Here is a 19,573-nt window from a genome sequence, read left to right on the forward strand (position 1 = left end):
ATGCTCAAATGTAATACTAATAAGGAATAAAATTTTTGTTACTTATAAGGGTAAATGTAATACTTTTAAGGAAAAATACAATACTTTTACATTTCGATTTAAAATTATTATATTTTTCCTCAAAAGTATTATATTTGCCCTTATAAGTAAGGGGCATGATAAACATTATTTTTAGGTTTATTTTAAATAATATTTTTATTATTAAATTGCTATAGTTAGCTAATTTTATACCTATTTCTATTTATTAGTTTTATAAGTAATTATTAATAATACTGTTAATATATGGAGTTGTTTTTGTTATTAAATTAATTTTGTTATTTAAATTTGACAGCCAAATAAATTCTTACCCTAATTTAATAAGGTTATTACTATTACTATTATTTTCCTGCTTTTCGTTAGTCAAAGAAGCCGATGCGAAAGAAAGAAGGGGATCGCGAACTGAGCTATCGGACGATGTTCCCTGGTTCAAGAGTTTTTTTCGGCTATCCTCCATCTTAATCACGAATGTACGGTTGAAGCTGGGTGTATAAAACGACTTCCAGTCGGTCACCATTCATCATCAATTTTGCCCTGGACCAATTCCGGTGGGGGTGAAGGGAGGAACTCCGGTCGGCATTCGCAGGCATGGTGAACTCCGATGCGAAGGCTTTAATTCCGATCCGGCGGTGGAATTTTCCTTTGGCACTCTTGGGCGGTGGAGGTTGGTCTAGTGCAACGCAACTTCTGGGCGCATCAGCTTTGTTTCTTGGGTTTTAGGGAGTCTGGTTTAGGGCAACAATTTCCACATTGTCAGCAAATCAATTCAAATTGCCAATTCCAATTCTTTGCGACAACATCAATTACAGCAATTCTTTTTCCCTTTCTTTATTCTTTATTTTAGCCAATTCTCTTGCAATAACTTTTTGAACAAATGATGGTGTGTGAGCTTCTTTCTATTGAACCAATTATGAGCTGTTAAGTATTTTATTCTAGGAATATGATGATTTTGCCATGAATTGCATTAATTTATGTTTAATTTTACCAATTGAATCAAGTTTATTTACCCTTTAATCTTACTTTAGTAATTCATTGTGTTACTGGGTGATCAACTTTAACATAATTGAACTGAATTGAGGAAATTTTTAGAGTAAAGATCATGCCTATTAATTCCATGCTTCTGAAGATAAACGAGTAGATAATTTGGTTATATTGTCTATTTGGTTCTAAATTGGGTATTCCGTAGTTCTTTTACACTAAAAGGGTTTTAACTGTTTAAATAAGTATAAGTACAAGAATGGTTAAAGCACGTGATTTACTTTGGACGCCATACAAGGTTATCACACTAAAGAAAAGAATGAACCCTTAATTAATTAATCGGTAAGGTTGAACATAGGTGCAAGATTAGTAGTGGTAATTGATTCATGTTCCTAGTCCTTTCATCTTTGATTAACTGCTATCTTAATCTCCTTGTTTTTTTTATTATTTTATATTTTATTTGTCTAATCTCCTTGTTTTTTTTATTATTTTATATTTTATTTTTCTAAGTTTTTTTTATTTGGTTTAATTCACTGCACTTGAAACTTTATTTTGAATTCTCTCATTCTACTCCTTTAAGTTATTTGGTTTTATTAAATTGCATTGCATCAATTCCCTGTGGGTTCGACCCTTGCTTTTTGCACACTATTACTACAGTGATTGTGCACTTGCGAGGACTATATTAAAATTGTCCATCACGGCACTTGTCAACATTACTTATTATGAAAAATGTATTACTTTTTCTCTTATAAGTAACAAAAATTGTATTCTTGATTAGTGTTATATTTGAGCATATAAGTATGGCATTTGCACATATAAGTATGACCTTTGCTTGGTGCTTTGACCCGACCCGACCCGTCTCACGAACAAGGACCCGTAAGACGGTCTCACACAAGTGTGACCCTTATTTAAATATAAACATTGGGCATTAACCCATTTGCGCAATGCATGTATAAAACTAGTAATGATAATAAAAGTAATTATTATTGATATAATCTCAATTGTGCATATTTTTCTAATGGATTTGAATCAACTTTTGAGCTTAAATGAATTAAATTGCCATTTCCAATGCATATTCCTTGCTTTCTCAATTAGATATGGTTTCATTCTTGATTTGAGTGTTTTATGTTGTTTGTTAGTGTTTTGAAACCATTTTAGATCAAATCGAAAGCAAGGGAACGTTTGAAGGCATGCCTAGAGTCGAAATGAATGAAGAACGCTGATATTGAGAGCTGGACGCGTCCAGAACCCTGCTCGTCACGACGAAACATTCTAGTGCATGATGATTCGAGCCCTAGGCTCGATGCGTCGAGAGATTCCAGTGAGCGTTTTATTCTGAAGAACCCAAGGCTCTACGCGTCGAGCCCCTGTCTCGACGCGTCGAGAATCCTGTGCAGTACAGATTTTAGCTTCGCGGAATTGCCTATTTTACCCCTATTTTTGTTCCCACTATATAAGGCTCATTTTCCCAAAACCCTAGACCTAAGCTGCGTTTTTGGAGACAAAAAGGGGTGAGAGTAAAGGGTGTTATCCATTCAAGAGTTGAAGGAGGGATCCACCAACTTTAGGAGAAGATACTCACCATCAAGGAGCTACAAGAGCTTTGGAGGAAGAAGGAGAGGCTAGGAAGACTAGATTCGGGAGAATTTCTTCCCATTTTCCTTTACTTTCTTAGTTTTTGTAAACTCTTTGACATTTGTGCTTTAAATTCAATACTAGCCATGAGTGGCTAAGCTTATTAGGGATTTTTGGGTGAAAGTTGTTTATGAACCTATTGTGCCTTGTTCTTAATGTTTTAATGTGATGTTTTATATTTGGGTTTTACACTTTTGATGCAATTGTGATTTCTATTGTGATGCTTGTGTTTAAAGGCCTAAATTACTTGTATCTTTCTATAGTTGTGTCTTAATGGAAGTTAGGGCATATATTAGAGCACTCACTTTTGCACCTTGGGAGAGGGCATATTTGTTAAGTGATGAGGTAGCTTTCTCTAGGTGGATGGAAAGAAGTAGGTGTTAAAACGGAAAGAAGTTTCCGAGTATCGTTCTCAAAGGATGGCAAGGAGGGAATTTGAGCGGTAAGGCGATTAAGCACAAGAGTGTTTAGTGTTTGAAAGCTAACCTAAGCATAGTAAGAAATGTGCATGAAAAATAATGAAAATAAGGAACAAACGTTGGAAACAATCAATTGGAAAGGAGGATTTGGATCTTGCAACTCATATAGGTATCCTTGATTTTCTAAGATATTAGACTAGCAACACTTAGATAATGAAAATGAAGCAAGGCAACTATGCCAACGCCACTCTCGTGGTCATTGGCCTATCATCTAATCCATAGTCCCATTCTCATGGCAACTAGGCTAGATGAGGCAAATTATCGAACACATGGTGTGCTATTTGCCTTCCAATCCCCCTTCTCTCGAAGGTGGGAAGGAAATGTGCTAGGCTAGGCTAAGGAATAACTCTACTCTCGTAGATGAGACTCCTTCTCCAAACACCTCTCATATAGGTTGATCACCCCTACACAAGAGTCAAAGTAGATCACCACTCACACAATCAAACTCATAATCAAAGCAATTGTAAAACCTAATTGATCAATTCAAAGCTCAAGAATATCCATACAAAATTTCTCAATCTAAATCCACAAAGATCTATCTAATCATACTTGGAATTGAAATAGCAAAAGGCAAAAGTAATGACAAGATATTAAAATGAAGACTTAGCTTGAAATTGAACTTTGAACTTGAACTTGAATGTTGATCACAATCTTGCATCAATGGAATTCTTCTCTAATTCTAATCTAAGCCTATGAATTGCAATGTGGAGTGAATTGGGAGAGATCTCTCTAGGCTAATCCTAGAGAGAGAAATATTCTAAGGTGATCTAAGATTGAAGTGTGATGGATCTCCCCTGAAAATTGGCTCATCTCCCCTTTTAAACCTTGCATTTCCGCCAAAATTCCGCGATGGAAGCCATGATGGACACGCGTCCATGGGCGCGTCCAAGCAGTTAATCGCGTCCAGACTTGAAACTTCAGAGAGGGATCTGATGGACGCCACCCTGGACGCGCGTCCATGGGCGCGTCCAAGGTGGTCTGCTGTTCTGCTGCACAAACTTCAGAGAGCAAAAATGTGGACGCCACCTTGGACGCGCTTTCATGGGCGCGTCCAAGGCCTATTTCGTCCTCCAACTTCGGCTTGCGAATCCTTTTCCGCAATATAGCCATTTTCTGTCTTTAAACACTTCTTTTTACCTACAAAACAATTTGCAAAGCATGGAACGGGGTCCAATGACAATATTAAGGAGTCATTTCCATTTTTGGTCCTATTGTTATTGGGGCATTGCCAATTTTAGTCCACTTCATTCATTTTTACCACATCGCGGCCAGTCTTATTTAGTCCTTACCACTTTTAATCCACCGTTAAAATTTTCGTCAAATGGTTGTCCTAAACAGGCGTATTTTTGGTCTTTTCATTCTTTGGTCATCTCCTTGACCCTTTGCAGTGGTTTTCCTTACACATTTTCATCCAATGAAGAGGTCTAGCGAAAGCCATGTGAGCCACATTACGAAGCCATGACTTTCGCCGGACCTCTTCATTGGATGAAAATGTGTAAGGAAAACTACTGCAAAAGGGTTAAGGAGATGATCAAAGCATGAAAAGACCAAAATACCCCTATTTTGGACGGTTATTTGACAAAAATTTTAATGGTGGACTAAAAATGGCAAGAACTAAATAAGACTGGCTGCAATGTAGCAAAAATTAATGAAGTGGACTAAAATTGGCAATTTCTTAATAACAATAGGACCAAAAATGAAAATGACTCCAATATTAAGAATTCTAATGCAATTAAGGATCAAATCAAACATAAAAGCCAGAAATGTGCACTAGATGATCCAAGAATGACCTTGTAAGGATGGCATCTTTTGCACTTATCAAACTTTCCACACTTTAGACCTTGCTTGATTGTCCTCAAGCAAGCTATCCTTGAACAAGCAACACATAAGTGCAAAGGATGCCACAAACTTTGATATGCACGTAAGCTAAGACACAAGAACGATGCACATATTTGAAATCAATACACTCTTTATGTTATCATGAAAAATGTGCCTTCAAACGAACCCTAGATTCTCAACAACGAATATCCCAAGAAACAAAAGCCCTTTGGCTAAAACAATTCATTTTAATTAGCTCTTTTTCCATACAATTTTCAAGCATGCAATCCAAAAAGTAAGTTCACCAATCATTTAGAACGGGCCACTAGCCGAGCCAACTAGTGGGAACGATGTACACAAGCCAACTCTATTTGACCACCCTTATAACCTCAAGCCCCCTAGATACTAATGTGAAAAAGGCTAACAAGGGTCACTACTACCCCTCAGGACCAACCATCGGGCTACCGGATCTCACATGGAGCTCCATGCTTTTTCGAGAACAGTGCAATGGGTGCCCGGTCCCAACGGGATAGATCTCTCCTTTTCTCATTCCCCAAGATAACCTCATCGGGCGACCCGACTTCACATGCATCTCCATGCTTTTTCGAAGACGGTGCAATAGGTGCCCGAATCTTGGCGGAATGACTCTCTTTAATTTTCTCGTCTCCCAAGACCTTGCATCGGGGCAACCGACTTCACGTAGAGCTCTACGCTTTTTCGAAGACGGTGCAATGGTTGCCCCAATGTCCTAGCAAGACGGTTCTCTTTTTTTTTTTTTCATTTCCTAAGGTGGCCTCATTGGGCTCTTTTGGGGTTTTGGCATCGTTGGGCTCTTTTGAACATAAGATAACAAGCTTCACCTTCACAACCCCACACACCACCTTTGGGAGAGCAAAACAAAAGGATTATATTCATTTCCGGGCTTAGTAAAAATTATCTTACTAGGGTTGACAAGTGCACACTCCCACTTCGTTACCTCCTTGACCATGGTCCGAACTAAATAAAGGGTGAACATCATGCAAGCATACAAACATCAACAACTTTAAAAGTGTACAAGAGTTTTATTTCAAGGGATATTCCAAATTGAGACTCAAACGTTCCTTCAAAGCACGCATTTTCTAAGATAGATTAAACAATGTATTCACTTCAAACATATACAAAATTCTACGCTAAGCATCACTTAATAGATCAAAGTTTTTAAGCACAAAACGGTGATTTCCCTTTCCACACTTTAAAATGAACATCGTACTTGATGTTCACACTATACACACGGTGGGAAAGTTACAAGGTCTAAACTAAAGCCGTGCCCGTTTCCACACTTTAAAAGTGTGCTATGGGCTATAAGGATCACACAAAACGCTTTTATGAAAGATTCAAACAAATGCAATGCAATACAAAGAAACCTCCGGTTTCCACACTTTAAAAGCTAAGCACAAAGACAAAATAACAAAAGACAAGAGAGATAAAGAGACTCCCTTGTTGCATCTCTTCAAGTACATTGCCTTTAATCATCCTCTTAGCTTTGAGCCATTTATCAATTTTCCTACACTATCATCAAACACATTGCAATACTACAAACCATATTAGAGAATTTAACTTCCATTAATGAAAAACTTATTGAAAGCAAAAGTAAACAACAAAAACAAAATGCATAAAAATGTAAGATAACCTCGGGTTGCCTCCCGAGAAGCGCTCCGTTTAACGTTCGTAGCCCTACGAAACTTTCAAGCCCTCATTCCAACATACTTGGACGGGGACAAGCCCTTTTGCCCCATCCACTCTTTCTTCAAGATATGTCTCAAATGTCGGGCATTGACAAACTCCTTTAATTTTATACATAGCATACTCTCTTCCAAAGGTTGGCAACTATCCATGTCCATGAGTATGCTATTTTCTTCCAACTTACTTTTTTTTTTCATTTTTCTTCTTTTCACCAAACTCCTTTTCATCATTTCTCACTTTCTCCTCAACTTCCTCCCTAACACTCTCATCCCTTATTTCTTCCTTTTCCTCTTCTATGATTTTGCAATGAACTTCCTCAAACAACACATTCTTATTTTCAAAATTTTCTTCTTCATTTTCCTTTTCTATAGTCACACTCTCCTCACCCCACTCTTTTTCCTTACTTAACAAAACATCCCGTACATAATCGTTCGTTTCCTCCTCAACTTCACCAAGCAAGTCATGAATATACAAAGCATCATCGAGGCAATTATTCAATATTAATTAAATCACACAAGCTAGCATCAATTTTCATAGCATCATCACCACAAAGCATCTCATGCAAATCATCAACATGTTCATTTGACAAAGAACTATCACCGAAAGTAAAAGACTCAAGACCATCATTATCATCTAAAGAAATGAAAGAATTGTCCGCACGAGAATTGGAAGAGTTGCTATCATAAGGATTAGAGAAATTATCCACACACGACTCTATTGAATTATTCTCCATGGAATTGAAAGAATTATTTTCACAAGTATCAAAACAATTTTCATCATCATCATCGGAGGAGTCAAATGAATCATTATCATTAAAATCACAAGGGTTGAAAGAATTGACCTCATTATCAACATCTTCAATTATGCAATTATTTTCGCTAGTCATACCTACCACTTTTTCAAGTTCATCAGCAACACAATCAACATTAGCATTATCAACACCAATAGGCATAACAATATCATCACAATCATCATTCTCATCACACATGTCGGCCCAAGATTTAGAAATTTTATCACCAAGAGTAGTGCTACCACTAATAGGGTCAAGTGTCTTACCACATGCAAGCTCAATAGTGTCACCACATGGATTTTCATCTTCCCCCACTATTTATACTTCCTCATTACCTTCTTCCACCGTATTTCCATATCTCATGTCGTGATTTCCCTTTGCTTGTTCTTGCATTTGTTCAATAACGGGGATCTCTTGCCCTCTCTCCTTTGTATTTTCAATGACTTCCTCCTCAATGCTATCATCTGGCACAATGGTGATTCCCAAACGCCTAGCCAATGCCCAAGTTTCCTCACTTAATCCATATTTTCCTTGCGGCTTGGCATTGCACTCTTGATCAACTTCGTCCTTATGGTGCTTGTACCTACATTCACATGAGAATTTAGTATTACATTTCTTGCAATATGGGTACTTTTGGCATTGATACCTATAGTGAGGCCCTTTACAAGCATAACAAGTCACTTGTCGGTTCATATCTTCAAACATGTGTTCCTCAATGGTCTTGAAGCGGTCATTTGGGTCTCTTGGCTTGGGTTTCAACCAATGGTCATACATGTGCTCGATAATAGATTTCTTTTTGGGTGGAGGTGTGTTTTGAGTGTAAGATTGTGGAGAGTAGGCTTGGGATGGGTAAGGGTTGTAGGATTGAGAATTAGAGAATCCTCTTTGTTGAGGGTAGTCATCATCCTCGTCATAGTGGGTAGATTGGTAAGATTTTGAATTGTAGCTTTGGTGAGATGCACTCCTCTTATACCCCTGGTATTCATAAGAATAGTCTTCTTGATCATGATAGTCCTTCTCATAATCATCCCGGCAATACCTGCTAGGTGTCCGGTATTCCCTTGAATGATCATAGGAGGTGTCTCTCCTTAGTGGTTGGGCCCGACTTGAATGCTCATAATCGTGACCATGATAAGACTCTTGGTAACTCTCCGGTGGCTCATCATATATGGTTCTTCTTTGAGGTGGTGGTGGAGCTCTCGTTGAGTAGTGGTAATCACCATATTCTCTATCATCATATTGAGTTCTTGATATTTGCCTTCGTGGTGGATCATCATACTCATCATATGCCTTATCATCATATTGAGGTCTTGATGGTTACCTTCTTGGTTGGTATTCTTCTTGTGAAGATCCATATGTCCTTGAGTAAGGTTGTTCATAGTCCTCATAATCTCTATAACCATAGGGGTTAGAAACTTGAGCATTATAGCCTCCCCTTGGTTGCCTATATCGTCCTTGGTCCTCATAGTAATCCTCTTGTTGATATCTTACTTGAGAATACATTATAGAGGATCAACCTATCAACACAAAGACAAGAGAGTGTTTTGCAACTAGAAATAGTTGCAAGTGAGAGTAGTAGCAAATGAAATGACAAAAAAGATTAAAACGTAAACAAAGTAAATTACAAAAATAGAAAGTAAATGGGGGGTTAGACTCTCTAACTTGAACACTTGCTCATGTTAATCCAAAGGCACTTACTACTCAAAAACCGATGTCATCCCCGACAATGGCGCCATTTAATGAGGTAGCTTTCTCTAGATGGATGGAAAGAAGTAGGTGTTAAAATGGAAAGAAGTAGGTGTTAAAACGGAAAGAAGTTTCCGAGTATCGTTCTCAAAGGATGGCAAGGAGGGAATTTGAGCGGTAAGGCAATTAAGCACAAGAGTGTTTAGTGTTTGAAAGCTAACCCAAGCATAGTAAGAAATGTGCATGAAAAATAATGAAAATAAGGAACAAACGTTGGATACAATCAATTGGAAAGGAGGATTTGGATCTTGCAACTCATATAAGTATCCTTGATTTCCTAAGATATTAGGCTAGCAACACTTAGATAATGAAAATGAGGCAAGGCAACTATGCCAATGCCACTATCGTGGTCATTGGCCTATCATCTAGTCCATAGTCCCATAGTCCCATTCTCATGGCAACTAGGCTAGATGAGGCAAATTATCGAACACATGGTGTGCTATTTGCCTTCCAATCCCCCTTCTCTCGAAGGCGGGAAGGAAATGTGCTAGGCTAGGCTAAGGAGTAACTCTACTCTCGTAGATGAGACTCCTTCTCCAAACACCTCTCATATAGGTTGATCACCCCTACACAAGAGTCAAAGTAGATCACCACTCACACAATCAAACTCATAATCAAAGCAATTGTAAAACCTAATTGATCAATTCAAAGCTCAAGAATATCCATACAAAATTGCTCAATCCAAATCCACAAAGATCTATCTAATCATACTTGGAATTGAAATAGCAAAAGGCAAAAGTAATGACAAGAAATTAAAATGAAGACTTAGCTTGAAATTGAACTTTGAACTTGAACTTGAATGTTGATCACAATCTTGCATCAATGGAATTCTTCTCTAATTCTAATCTAAGCCTATGAATTGCAATGTGGAGTGAATTGGGAGAGATCTCTCTAGGCTAATCCTAGAGAGAGAAATATTCTAAGGTGATCTAAGATTGAAGTGTGATGGATCTCCCCTGAAAATTGGCTCATCTCCCCTTTTAAACCTTGCATTTCCGCCAAAATTCCGCGATGGACGCCATGATGGACGCGAGTCCATGGGCGCGTCCAAGCAGTTAATCGCGTCCAGACTTGAAACTTCAGAGAGGGATCTGATGGACGCCACCCTGGACGCGCGTCCATGGGCGCGTCCAAGGTGGTCTGCTGTTCTGCTGCACAAACTTCAGAGAGCAAAAATGTAGACGCCACCTTGAACGCGCGTCCAAGGTGGCGCGTCCATGGTTGCGTCCAAGGCTGGACACCACCTTGGACGCGCGTTCATGGACCCGTCCAAGGCCTATTTCGTCCTCCAACTTCGGCTTGCGAATCCTTCTCCGAAATATAGCCATTTTCTGTCTTTAAACACTCCTTTTTACCTACAAAACAATTTGCAAAGTGTGGAACGGGGTCCAATGACAATATTAAGAATTCTAATGCAATTAAGGATCAAATCAAACATAAAAGCCATGAAATGTGCACTAGATGATCCGAGAATGACCTTGTAAGGATGGCATCTTTTGCACTTATCATTAAGGGATTCCGTTTAGATTGCTTGTTCTTGATTAGTTCCTTATCGTGGGTTTGAATTATGGGAGTACGTAATTCCTTCCCTTTTGTGAATGCAATCATCCACATTTGTTAGAACCCGAATTACATATCTCACCTTAGTTTGGCACTAGGAGATTAAACACTCGAACCCAAAAATCCCACTCTCTCTATATTGTTTTCATCAATTAGCTTTCATTATTCTTGTTTATTACTATATTTGCAACCGTTCAAACACCATTTTCGTTAGGATTAGCTTCACATGAATATATTAGTAACTAGTGTTCGGTACGCCTCGCTTCCCTGAGGATCGATAACCCAATACTCAGGTATTTGTTTGTTATAAATATGCTACAATCAGTTATTCTCTTTGCCTACTTTTAAACAATGAAATTAATCAATTAAGTTATTTACTTATTTTGATTCCAATTCTTATTTACTACCAAACAAAGAGACTTCTCATACTTAAACACATTACCATTTCAAAATAAATATGTCGCTTTAGCATTTGATAGATAACATTGTAAAATCTTAAAATAACATAATGTTACTTGTTGGTTTTATGACCACGGGGTAGTCAATGACAGACCAACAGTACCGTACGTATGAAAATGGTGAAAATAACTTGATGTGTTGATATAAATCTTAATAAATGATAAAAGAAAGCATAGGAAAATGAGAAAATGATGAATATGAAATCAGATGGGAGAAAGAAAGAATTGCTTTAATTGGCTTTGATTAGCCTATGATTGCTTCCCTAAGATTGAGGGGTTAAACCCTTTATATAGGTGCAGGTAGGACCTGACCGTTTAGAAATATAATATTCTTCAAGAGACCCTTTACTTTTCAGGAATCTAATATTCTCTTAAGGACACTTGACCTTTCAGAAATATAATATTCTCCAGCGGACACTTGACCTTTGGGAATAAAATATTATATCAATAATTCAATGAATATAATATTACATTAATAATTCAATAATCTATGTTGGTCCCAAGGGGATGGGGTACAAGTCTAGAGGGGGGGGGGGGGGAATAGACTTGTACAAGATTTTGCAAATCTTATCGACCTCTCGTGTGTATTGAACTTAGGATGTTTAGGTTCGATACCTCACGAGGTGAAGACAAAGTTTTATGCGCAGCGGAAATGTTATCCCCTTTTAGTTAGCACGAGTTTGAGTTAGTTCGAGAGGTGTGTTTATATGTAGTGCAATCGAGAGGTTAGCGAGAGATAAAAGCAGTAAGTAAATGCAAGAGAGATTTTTAAGTGGTTCGGCCAACCCGCCTACGTCCACTCTTCTTCCAGAAACTCCCTGGAAGGATTGCACTAAAAACTTCCCTTTTTAGTACAATGTCGAGCGCTTGAGCTTTGATCACGAAGCCCGCCTCAAGCCTCAGGTTTTTCGCCCCGCTTCTTGTTACTCCACCTATCGAGCACTTGAGCTTTGATCACCAAGNAGCTTTGATCACCAAGCCCGCCTCAAGCCTCAGGATCTTCACAAGACAGCTCCCAGGTTACTCCGCCTCTCCAAGGTCTTTCTCCCTGCTTCCAGCTACTCCACCTCTCGAGCACTTGACCTTTGATCACCAAGCCCGCGTCAAGCCTCAGGTTTCTTTCACTCGGACAGCTGCCAGGTTACTCCACCTCTCTTGCTTTATCCAAAGCAAGGTGTTTTTGGTTGTCACAGTTGAATGTAACAGACTCCAATCTGACCACAAGCTATCGATAAATCAACTTCGGTGTAGAGCAGCTTCGGTCACCTTCTAGATGTTTAACAGTTTAAGCTTTGTAACTCTCTCAAACACTAAGATGTGTTTTCTCGCTGTTTTGAATATCAGGATGATATTCCAAATTTAGCACTTGCACTTGAACGTTTGAATCAGACACCTCTTTCGAATTTTCCAACTCAGTCTTTTTTCCTTTTGTGTCTTCACGTCCTTTTTATATGAGAGTTGAGGAATAATTCCGTTGGAGGGAAAATTATTCCGTTTGAAATTTGTCTCCCATGCTGATCATGGGTCTTGCATATTTTCAGCATATTTCATGGAGTGGTGATCTTGTAACTTGAACCTCTTGTCTTGTAGTGAATATTCCATAGTTCACTTTCTTGAGTCCATGCTCCACTTTCGTCTTTTGGTAAAAGTTACTCTTTTTATATTCCCATTATTCCTTGTTTGTAGGGAATCAGACCACTTCAGCATTGGTGCACCTTTTGACCGTTTGTGGTGGAAATCTGACGTGTCATCCATTTCCGCCCATTTTGAAATCTTCACGTTCGGCACCTCTTCATTATTCCATCTCCATGATATTCTTCTTCTCCAAACTTTAAGAATGCTTCCTGACCGTCATTCAGCTTTGTTGGAGAATTGTTAGTGTATCGAGACCAAGGTTGATATCTTGATTGCTTGATGTCTCGAACTCAAATATCGAGAGGTCTATCTCTCGAACTCTGTTTATGTCTCGAACTGGATAACTGTATCGAGAGGTCCTACCTCTCGAACTCTGCTTATGTCTCGAGACTTAGTTGATGTCTCGCAGACCCTTATTCCTCCAGTGTTGTCCCATGCTTTCTTCTGATCTGTCTATATGATTACAACACACGAGACTTCTAAGATGTTCAAACAAATTTACCTCAAGCTTAAATATTTTCCGAGTTGAGCTCAAAGTTACCCGGTTGTATTTTCGCTCTTGGTTTACTTGTCGAACTTACAGCGTTTTGCCTATGTATCGAGACTTGGGGATTTCTACTTATCAGTTGGTATCATCAAAACCTATTACATGATGTTCCTAACAATCTACTATTTGTTATAAATATTAATTATTATGGACATTATCAACATTGATTATGTAACAGTCGTAGCGGTCATAGATTTATGTTTATCATTATTGCTTTCCGTTACAAATGTAGATTTTATATATCTAAAAACATAATAAGTCTCAATCAAGGTTATATCCTTGATTTATATCACCCTTTTTGTATGCTAATAAATGTATACATTTTACTTTAAATGTTGTACACTTCAATATTATTAGGCAAAATTGTCCCTACTATGTTCTTGTTATACAAAATTACCTTTACACCGTTATAACACCGTACCGTTACTTTTGAAGCTCATCATTATTACCATTCACCTATATCTATCATATCTTTTTCATATCCTTTAATTATCATTTTATTAAAATCATGATATAATTAATTTAATGGTTGATTATATTTTAATTAAATTTCTATGAATGTAAATCATATATGTGCGTATAAAATACATATATTATTTGTGTATATATAATTCAAATTATAAAGTTTAATTATTTGTATTTATTAAAATAAATAAGAAGATTATTTATTCAAATAATTTGTATTTAAAACAAATAAGAAGATTATTTGTATTTATTCAAATAATTTGTATTTATAAATAATTATTTGTGGACACAGAGAAAGAAGAAAGAAGTCATTGGCAGACTTATGACCGTACGTCAATCCAACCGAAGGAGAGCATTACTATTTACGCTTATTACTGATGAATGTTAGGACAGCCAAATCGTTTGACCACATAAAAACTGTCAATGGCCATCAAACAGTAACTTTTCGTGAGGCAGCTGAAAAATTAGGTCTCTTATCTGGGGATCATATTGACGAGAAGTGTCTAGATGAATTGGTATTATACCAGACGTCATCAAGTTTTAGGAAATTATTTGCAACTCTTCTAATTTTTTGTGATATCTCAATCCCTCGCAACTTGTGGAATAAATTTAAGTCATACATGTGTGAAGATCTACTCAGAACAATACTACACACTGATGATGAAGTCTAACTAATGGTGCTTTAATTAATTGCAAATGCAATGGAAAAAAATGGCGAAGAAAATTGATGACTTTAACTTGGTTGATAACAGGGTATCTCTGTCAATCCAAGAAAAGGAGGATAGAGAAATTACAGATGAATATAACATACAAGTAAGTCAATATGACTTGCTTTGTATGAAAAAATTAAATGTTGAGCAACCGCAACACATTTGATACTATTATGACAAGTATCATTTCGAATTGGGGTGGAGTTTATTTTATAGATGGTCTAGGTAGTACTAGTAAGACATTCCTATATAAATGCTTATTAGCTACTGTTAGGTCTAGAAAATGGATAGAACTTGCAATTGCAAGTTCAAGAATTGCAGCATCCATTCTGCCCGGTGGTCGTACAGCTCATTCTACGTTCAAAATACCAATTGATGGAGATGATAAGTATGTCTACAATATTTGAAAACGAACTGCAGAAGCGACCTTATTAAAAAATGTAAACTAGTTCTTTGGTATGAAGCTTCTATGGCTAACTGTCGAGCTATTGAAAGCATTGATACACCGCTTAGAGATATTATGGACATCGATAAAATTTTTGGAGGAGAAGTAGTTGTTTTGGAGATGATTTTCGACAAACATTGCCAGTTATTAGATATTGGAAGAAAGAAGATTTCATTGAAGCGAGTTTGGTTAAATCACCCTCAATCTAGCCAACCATCCAACGATTAAAATTGGTCCAAAATATTCGTGCAAACGAGGATCCGGCTTTTGTGAATAGTTGATGAAGATTGGCGATGGAACTGAACAATTAGTTGGTCGAGACAAGATTAAGATTCTATCTTCATTCATTATTCCATGTATGGATAAAGATAGCTCTCTTGATGCTTTATTTCAATTCGTATATCCTAACTTAACGTGTTTCGGGACTGATCTTTATTCATTAATGAGCAAAGCCATCTTAACACCTAAAATGATATTGCTGATGAAATTAATTCTATCTTAATAGATAGATTCCCGGGAGAAAGTAAGCGTTATGTTAGTTTTGACGAACCACTTGATTCGAAGAAATTGCATTGTAAAGATTATTTACACACTTTATCCTCAGCAGGTCTGCCTCCTCACAAGTAATTCAAAAGAAAAATTGTCCTATAATTTTATTGAGAAATCTGAACCCATATGAAGGATTGTGTAACGGGACAATATTGGTTTGTGATTCATTTGAAGATCATCCCATAAGTTGTTTGAGTGCAATTGGTGAATACAAATGAAGACATGTCTTCATTTTAAGAATTCCTCTTGAACTGTCAAAGGATGAAAATTGTCCAATACCTTTAAAATGACATAATTTCCTATTAAAATTTGTTTTGCCATGGCCATTAACAAAGCTTAAGGGCAAACACTAGATTTTGTTGGAATTTACTTGAAAGAACCGATTATTAGACAATTATATGTTGCTATGTCTCGAGCAAAAAATGCTGAATCTGTCAAGATGATTATATTTAATGATGACGGTTAAAACAAACTGACCAATAAATAAACAATATTGTTTATCAAGAAATCCTGGAGTACATTTCTCAAAGCACAATTACACAAAACCAAAATTAACGCCATGTCTCACATTTATTGATGTTAGTTTTGTTACTCTCTTATTTCAAATATAAATAAACATCGTTCTAAAATACTAATTATTTACAATTGGCAACTATTTATCTCACATGTGACACAGGGTTTCTGCATATCAATTTGTGCAAGATGTTGAATTGAGACAGTTGAATTCAAGTGATATGTATATTTATACATGACAAATCCTCTATGATTCAATACATTAGTGTGATATGTTATTTGAATCCAAGATAATATAGAAAATTCATTATAATTATTACTAAAATAAATGTTTGCAACCTTGTAAAATTGATAGTCTAAATATTTGATCTAAAAATGATAGTCTAAATAAATACTACTTTTAATTTGAATTTTTCTAAGTGTTCTTAATTCTCTTTTGAGTAACATTGTCATTGTCTTTTCATCTTTACTATTTGTTCTCTTCCATTTTGTTAGTAGTGTGTTATTTGCAATTCAGTTATTGTTGGTAGCATAGATGACAACGTCATGCAATGAGATTATGATATAGGAGCTATATATGGACTTTCCTTTATGTGTTCTGCTTGAGGTTCATTTGTTTCAACCATTATTGTTGAATGAGTTATTGTCGATAAAGAAATCCCTAGTTTAAGAAAAAAGATTAAATAAATTAATAAAAATTTGAAAATTTAAAATATTATGTATTACAAAGATATTAAAAGGTAGTTTCTCGTTTCAATTTGCTAGGTAATGGGTTATTTAAGTACTTTCATTGTCAACAAATCCCCCAAGTAGTTAATATGATTGGTTTCAAACTATTCTTTTTTATTTTTTTCATGGTATTAAAGAAATACATATGTATCATTTTTTGGTTAACTACTAATTTATTTAATTAATTCAATAAGAGTAAAATAGAGTGATTCAGCTTCAATTTGTTGGGTTTTTATTTAAGTACTCTCTTTGTCAACCAATCCCTAAGTAGTTAATATAATTAATTTCAAATTATTTTAAATTTTTTTTCATAGTATTAATAAAATACTTGGTAAATAAATATATAACATTATTTTGTACTATAACTTTGATATTTAATTACAAGATATTGTAAAAATAAGATAATGGACAATGTAATGAATATCTACTATATATATATACTAATAAGAGCTAAAGAGAATTAGGCCTAAAATTGGTAGAAAATATGGCGGTCAAATTATTTAATCAGATGGATGGTTCAGATGAATTATTTAATCAAATAGATAGTTAAGATAATTCAAATTAATATTATTAGTAGAGATTACCTAATTTAATCTTACTTTTATGATTATCCATTAAGTTTTCCGTTAAATATTCTTTTCTCCGTTAATATTTCGTTAACTTTTAACTCACCCATTAATTTCTATAAGAAAGGTCTTAGGTTCGAATCTCATCTCAATCAAATTTGACATAATTAAGTTTCTCACTCTATTTTACTCTTATTAAATTAAATAAATTAGTAGCTATAACAAAAAATGATAAATATGTATTTCTTTAATTTAGAATTATGTGTCTACAATACCTTTATTTGAAAAAAAATTTCATTGTCAAAAAATTAAATTAAATAAGAGAAATAATTTCATTAGTTATATTGTCTTTATTCATTGTAAATGGATGCAAGTTCCCTAAGGAAGATCATGAAATTTAAAAAACCAAGCAAAAAGCTGAAAACACTCAAAAAAAAAAGTCAGCATACTAACAACATAAAAAATGCATAACAATAAATACAAAATAAAGCAATATGACCAAACATGACCATGATTTTATTCCTATTAAATAAAACAATATACAATTGAGCAATATTAAATAAAACAATATCTTGACCGCAGCAACAAAATTTGCAGATTTAAAAGTGGAGAGGTCTGGAATAATTGCACTGTGTTCTGCGTTTCTCTTTTAAAGTTCACAATATAGGATTAGGGATTTATATAAGGTTGTATCTTATTACGATAGAATTGTAGTATGATAGGAATTGTAATGTACAATTGTGATACAATAGGAATTGTAATGTAGAATTGTACAACGAATAGGAAAAATAGGAAATAATCGCATCCTACATATTGTAACACTGTTTTGGGCGAGAAGCTTAAAGTGAGGATTTTGTTTTTATATATAGTAGTCTTATTACGATAGAATTGTAGTATGATAGGAATTGTAATGTAGAATTGTGATACAATAGGAATTATAATGTAGAATTGTACAACGAATATGAAAATAGGAAATAATTACATTCTAAATATTGTAGGACTGTTTTAGACGGGAAGCTTAAAGTGAGGATTTTGTTTTTATATATAGTATAGATATAGATTATATTCCCACTCAATTTCCATGTATACCAAACATTGGAATTTAAATTCCTAGTAATTGTATTCTTGCAAACCAAACACGGGAATTTAAACTCCACTTTATTCCCCCATTATTTTTTTTTCTATGGACTTGCAATTCTTTTCCAACCTAATTCCTTCCCTCCAACCAAACTCCCTGTAATATTATAGGATGGTTTTGGGCGGAAATTTAAAATTGAGGATTTTTTTCATTAATAGTTTAGATTATGTTACAGGAATTATACGTATTGTATTATATTGATTAGTAATTTTAATCAAGAATTGTATTACGAATAAGAAAGTAGGAAAGAATATATATTTTTTTAGGAATTTTATTACCATATTTTAACTTCTCTCCCAAAACACTCCTATACAATTAAGGTTTGTATAATATTGTAAAATATGGTAATACAATTCTATTGATACTACGATATTACAATATTATACAAACCTTAATTGTATAGGAGTGTTTTGGGCGGGAAGTTAAAATTGAGGATTTTGTTTTTATTAATAGTATAGATTACGTTGCAGGAAATATATGCAATGTATTATTACGATTGGTAATTTTAATCTAAAATTGTGTTACGAATAGGAAAGTAAGGAATTGAATAATATATTTTATTAGGAATTGTATTACCCTAATTTAATGTATAATTGTTGTCCGAGTAGGATTTGTATTACAATATTTTACAACTATACGCAAATTTTAATAGTATAGAAGGATTTTGAGCGGGAAGTTAAAATTGAGAATTTTGTTTTTATTAATAGTGTAGATTTGGAAATGTTAAGTGTCAAATCACTTATGGAGCTCTCTAATTAAAGAAGGCAAATAATCTAATTAGAACCAAATTAAATTTGAAAATTTGATCTGAAATGCAATAAAAATATTAAGGAGAACACCCATACTTTAATTTATTGCCATCCACAAGGATCTATGATATCTATACGATAGGTAGTACAAGGCTTGTGCCTCCCTTCTTCATTACAAATTGCATAATACAGATATAGTGAATACATAAACAAGTAATAATACAAAGACAATGTACTCAAAATAATAATAATAATAATAATAATAATAATAATAATAATACAAAGACAATAGAAGCCATGGTAAC

General features: G+C 35.1%; 1 protein-coding gene across 1 annotated transcript; it reads right to left on the reverse strand.

The window, feature by feature from the left end:
• Window positions 1-6,454: 6,454 nt before the first annotated feature.
• Window positions 6,455-10,532, reverse strand: LOC116023520. Its single transcript, XM_031264524.1, has 7 exons — window positions 10,449-10,532; window positions 8,105-8,748; window positions 7,783-8,041; window positions 7,437-7,719; window positions 6,906-7,114; window positions 6,693-6,812; window positions 6,455-6,517 (listed from the first exon to the last, which is right to left on the reverse strand). The coding sequence occupies exons 1-7, from the start codon at window positions 10,530-10,532 to the stop codon at window positions 6,455-6,457; spliced, it is 1,662 nt and encodes a 553-aa protein (XP_031120384.1).
• Window positions 10,533-19,573: the final 9,041 nt, after the last annotated feature.

The sequence above is a fragment of the Ipomoea triloba genome, chromosome 6 (assembly GCF_003576645.1).
Source record: "Ipomoea triloba cultivar NCNSP0323 chromosome 6, ASM357664v1".
In the NCBI taxonomy this organism is placed as follows: Eukaryota; Viridiplantae; Streptophyta; class Magnoliopsida; order Solanales; family Convolvulaceae; genus Ipomoea; species Ipomoea triloba.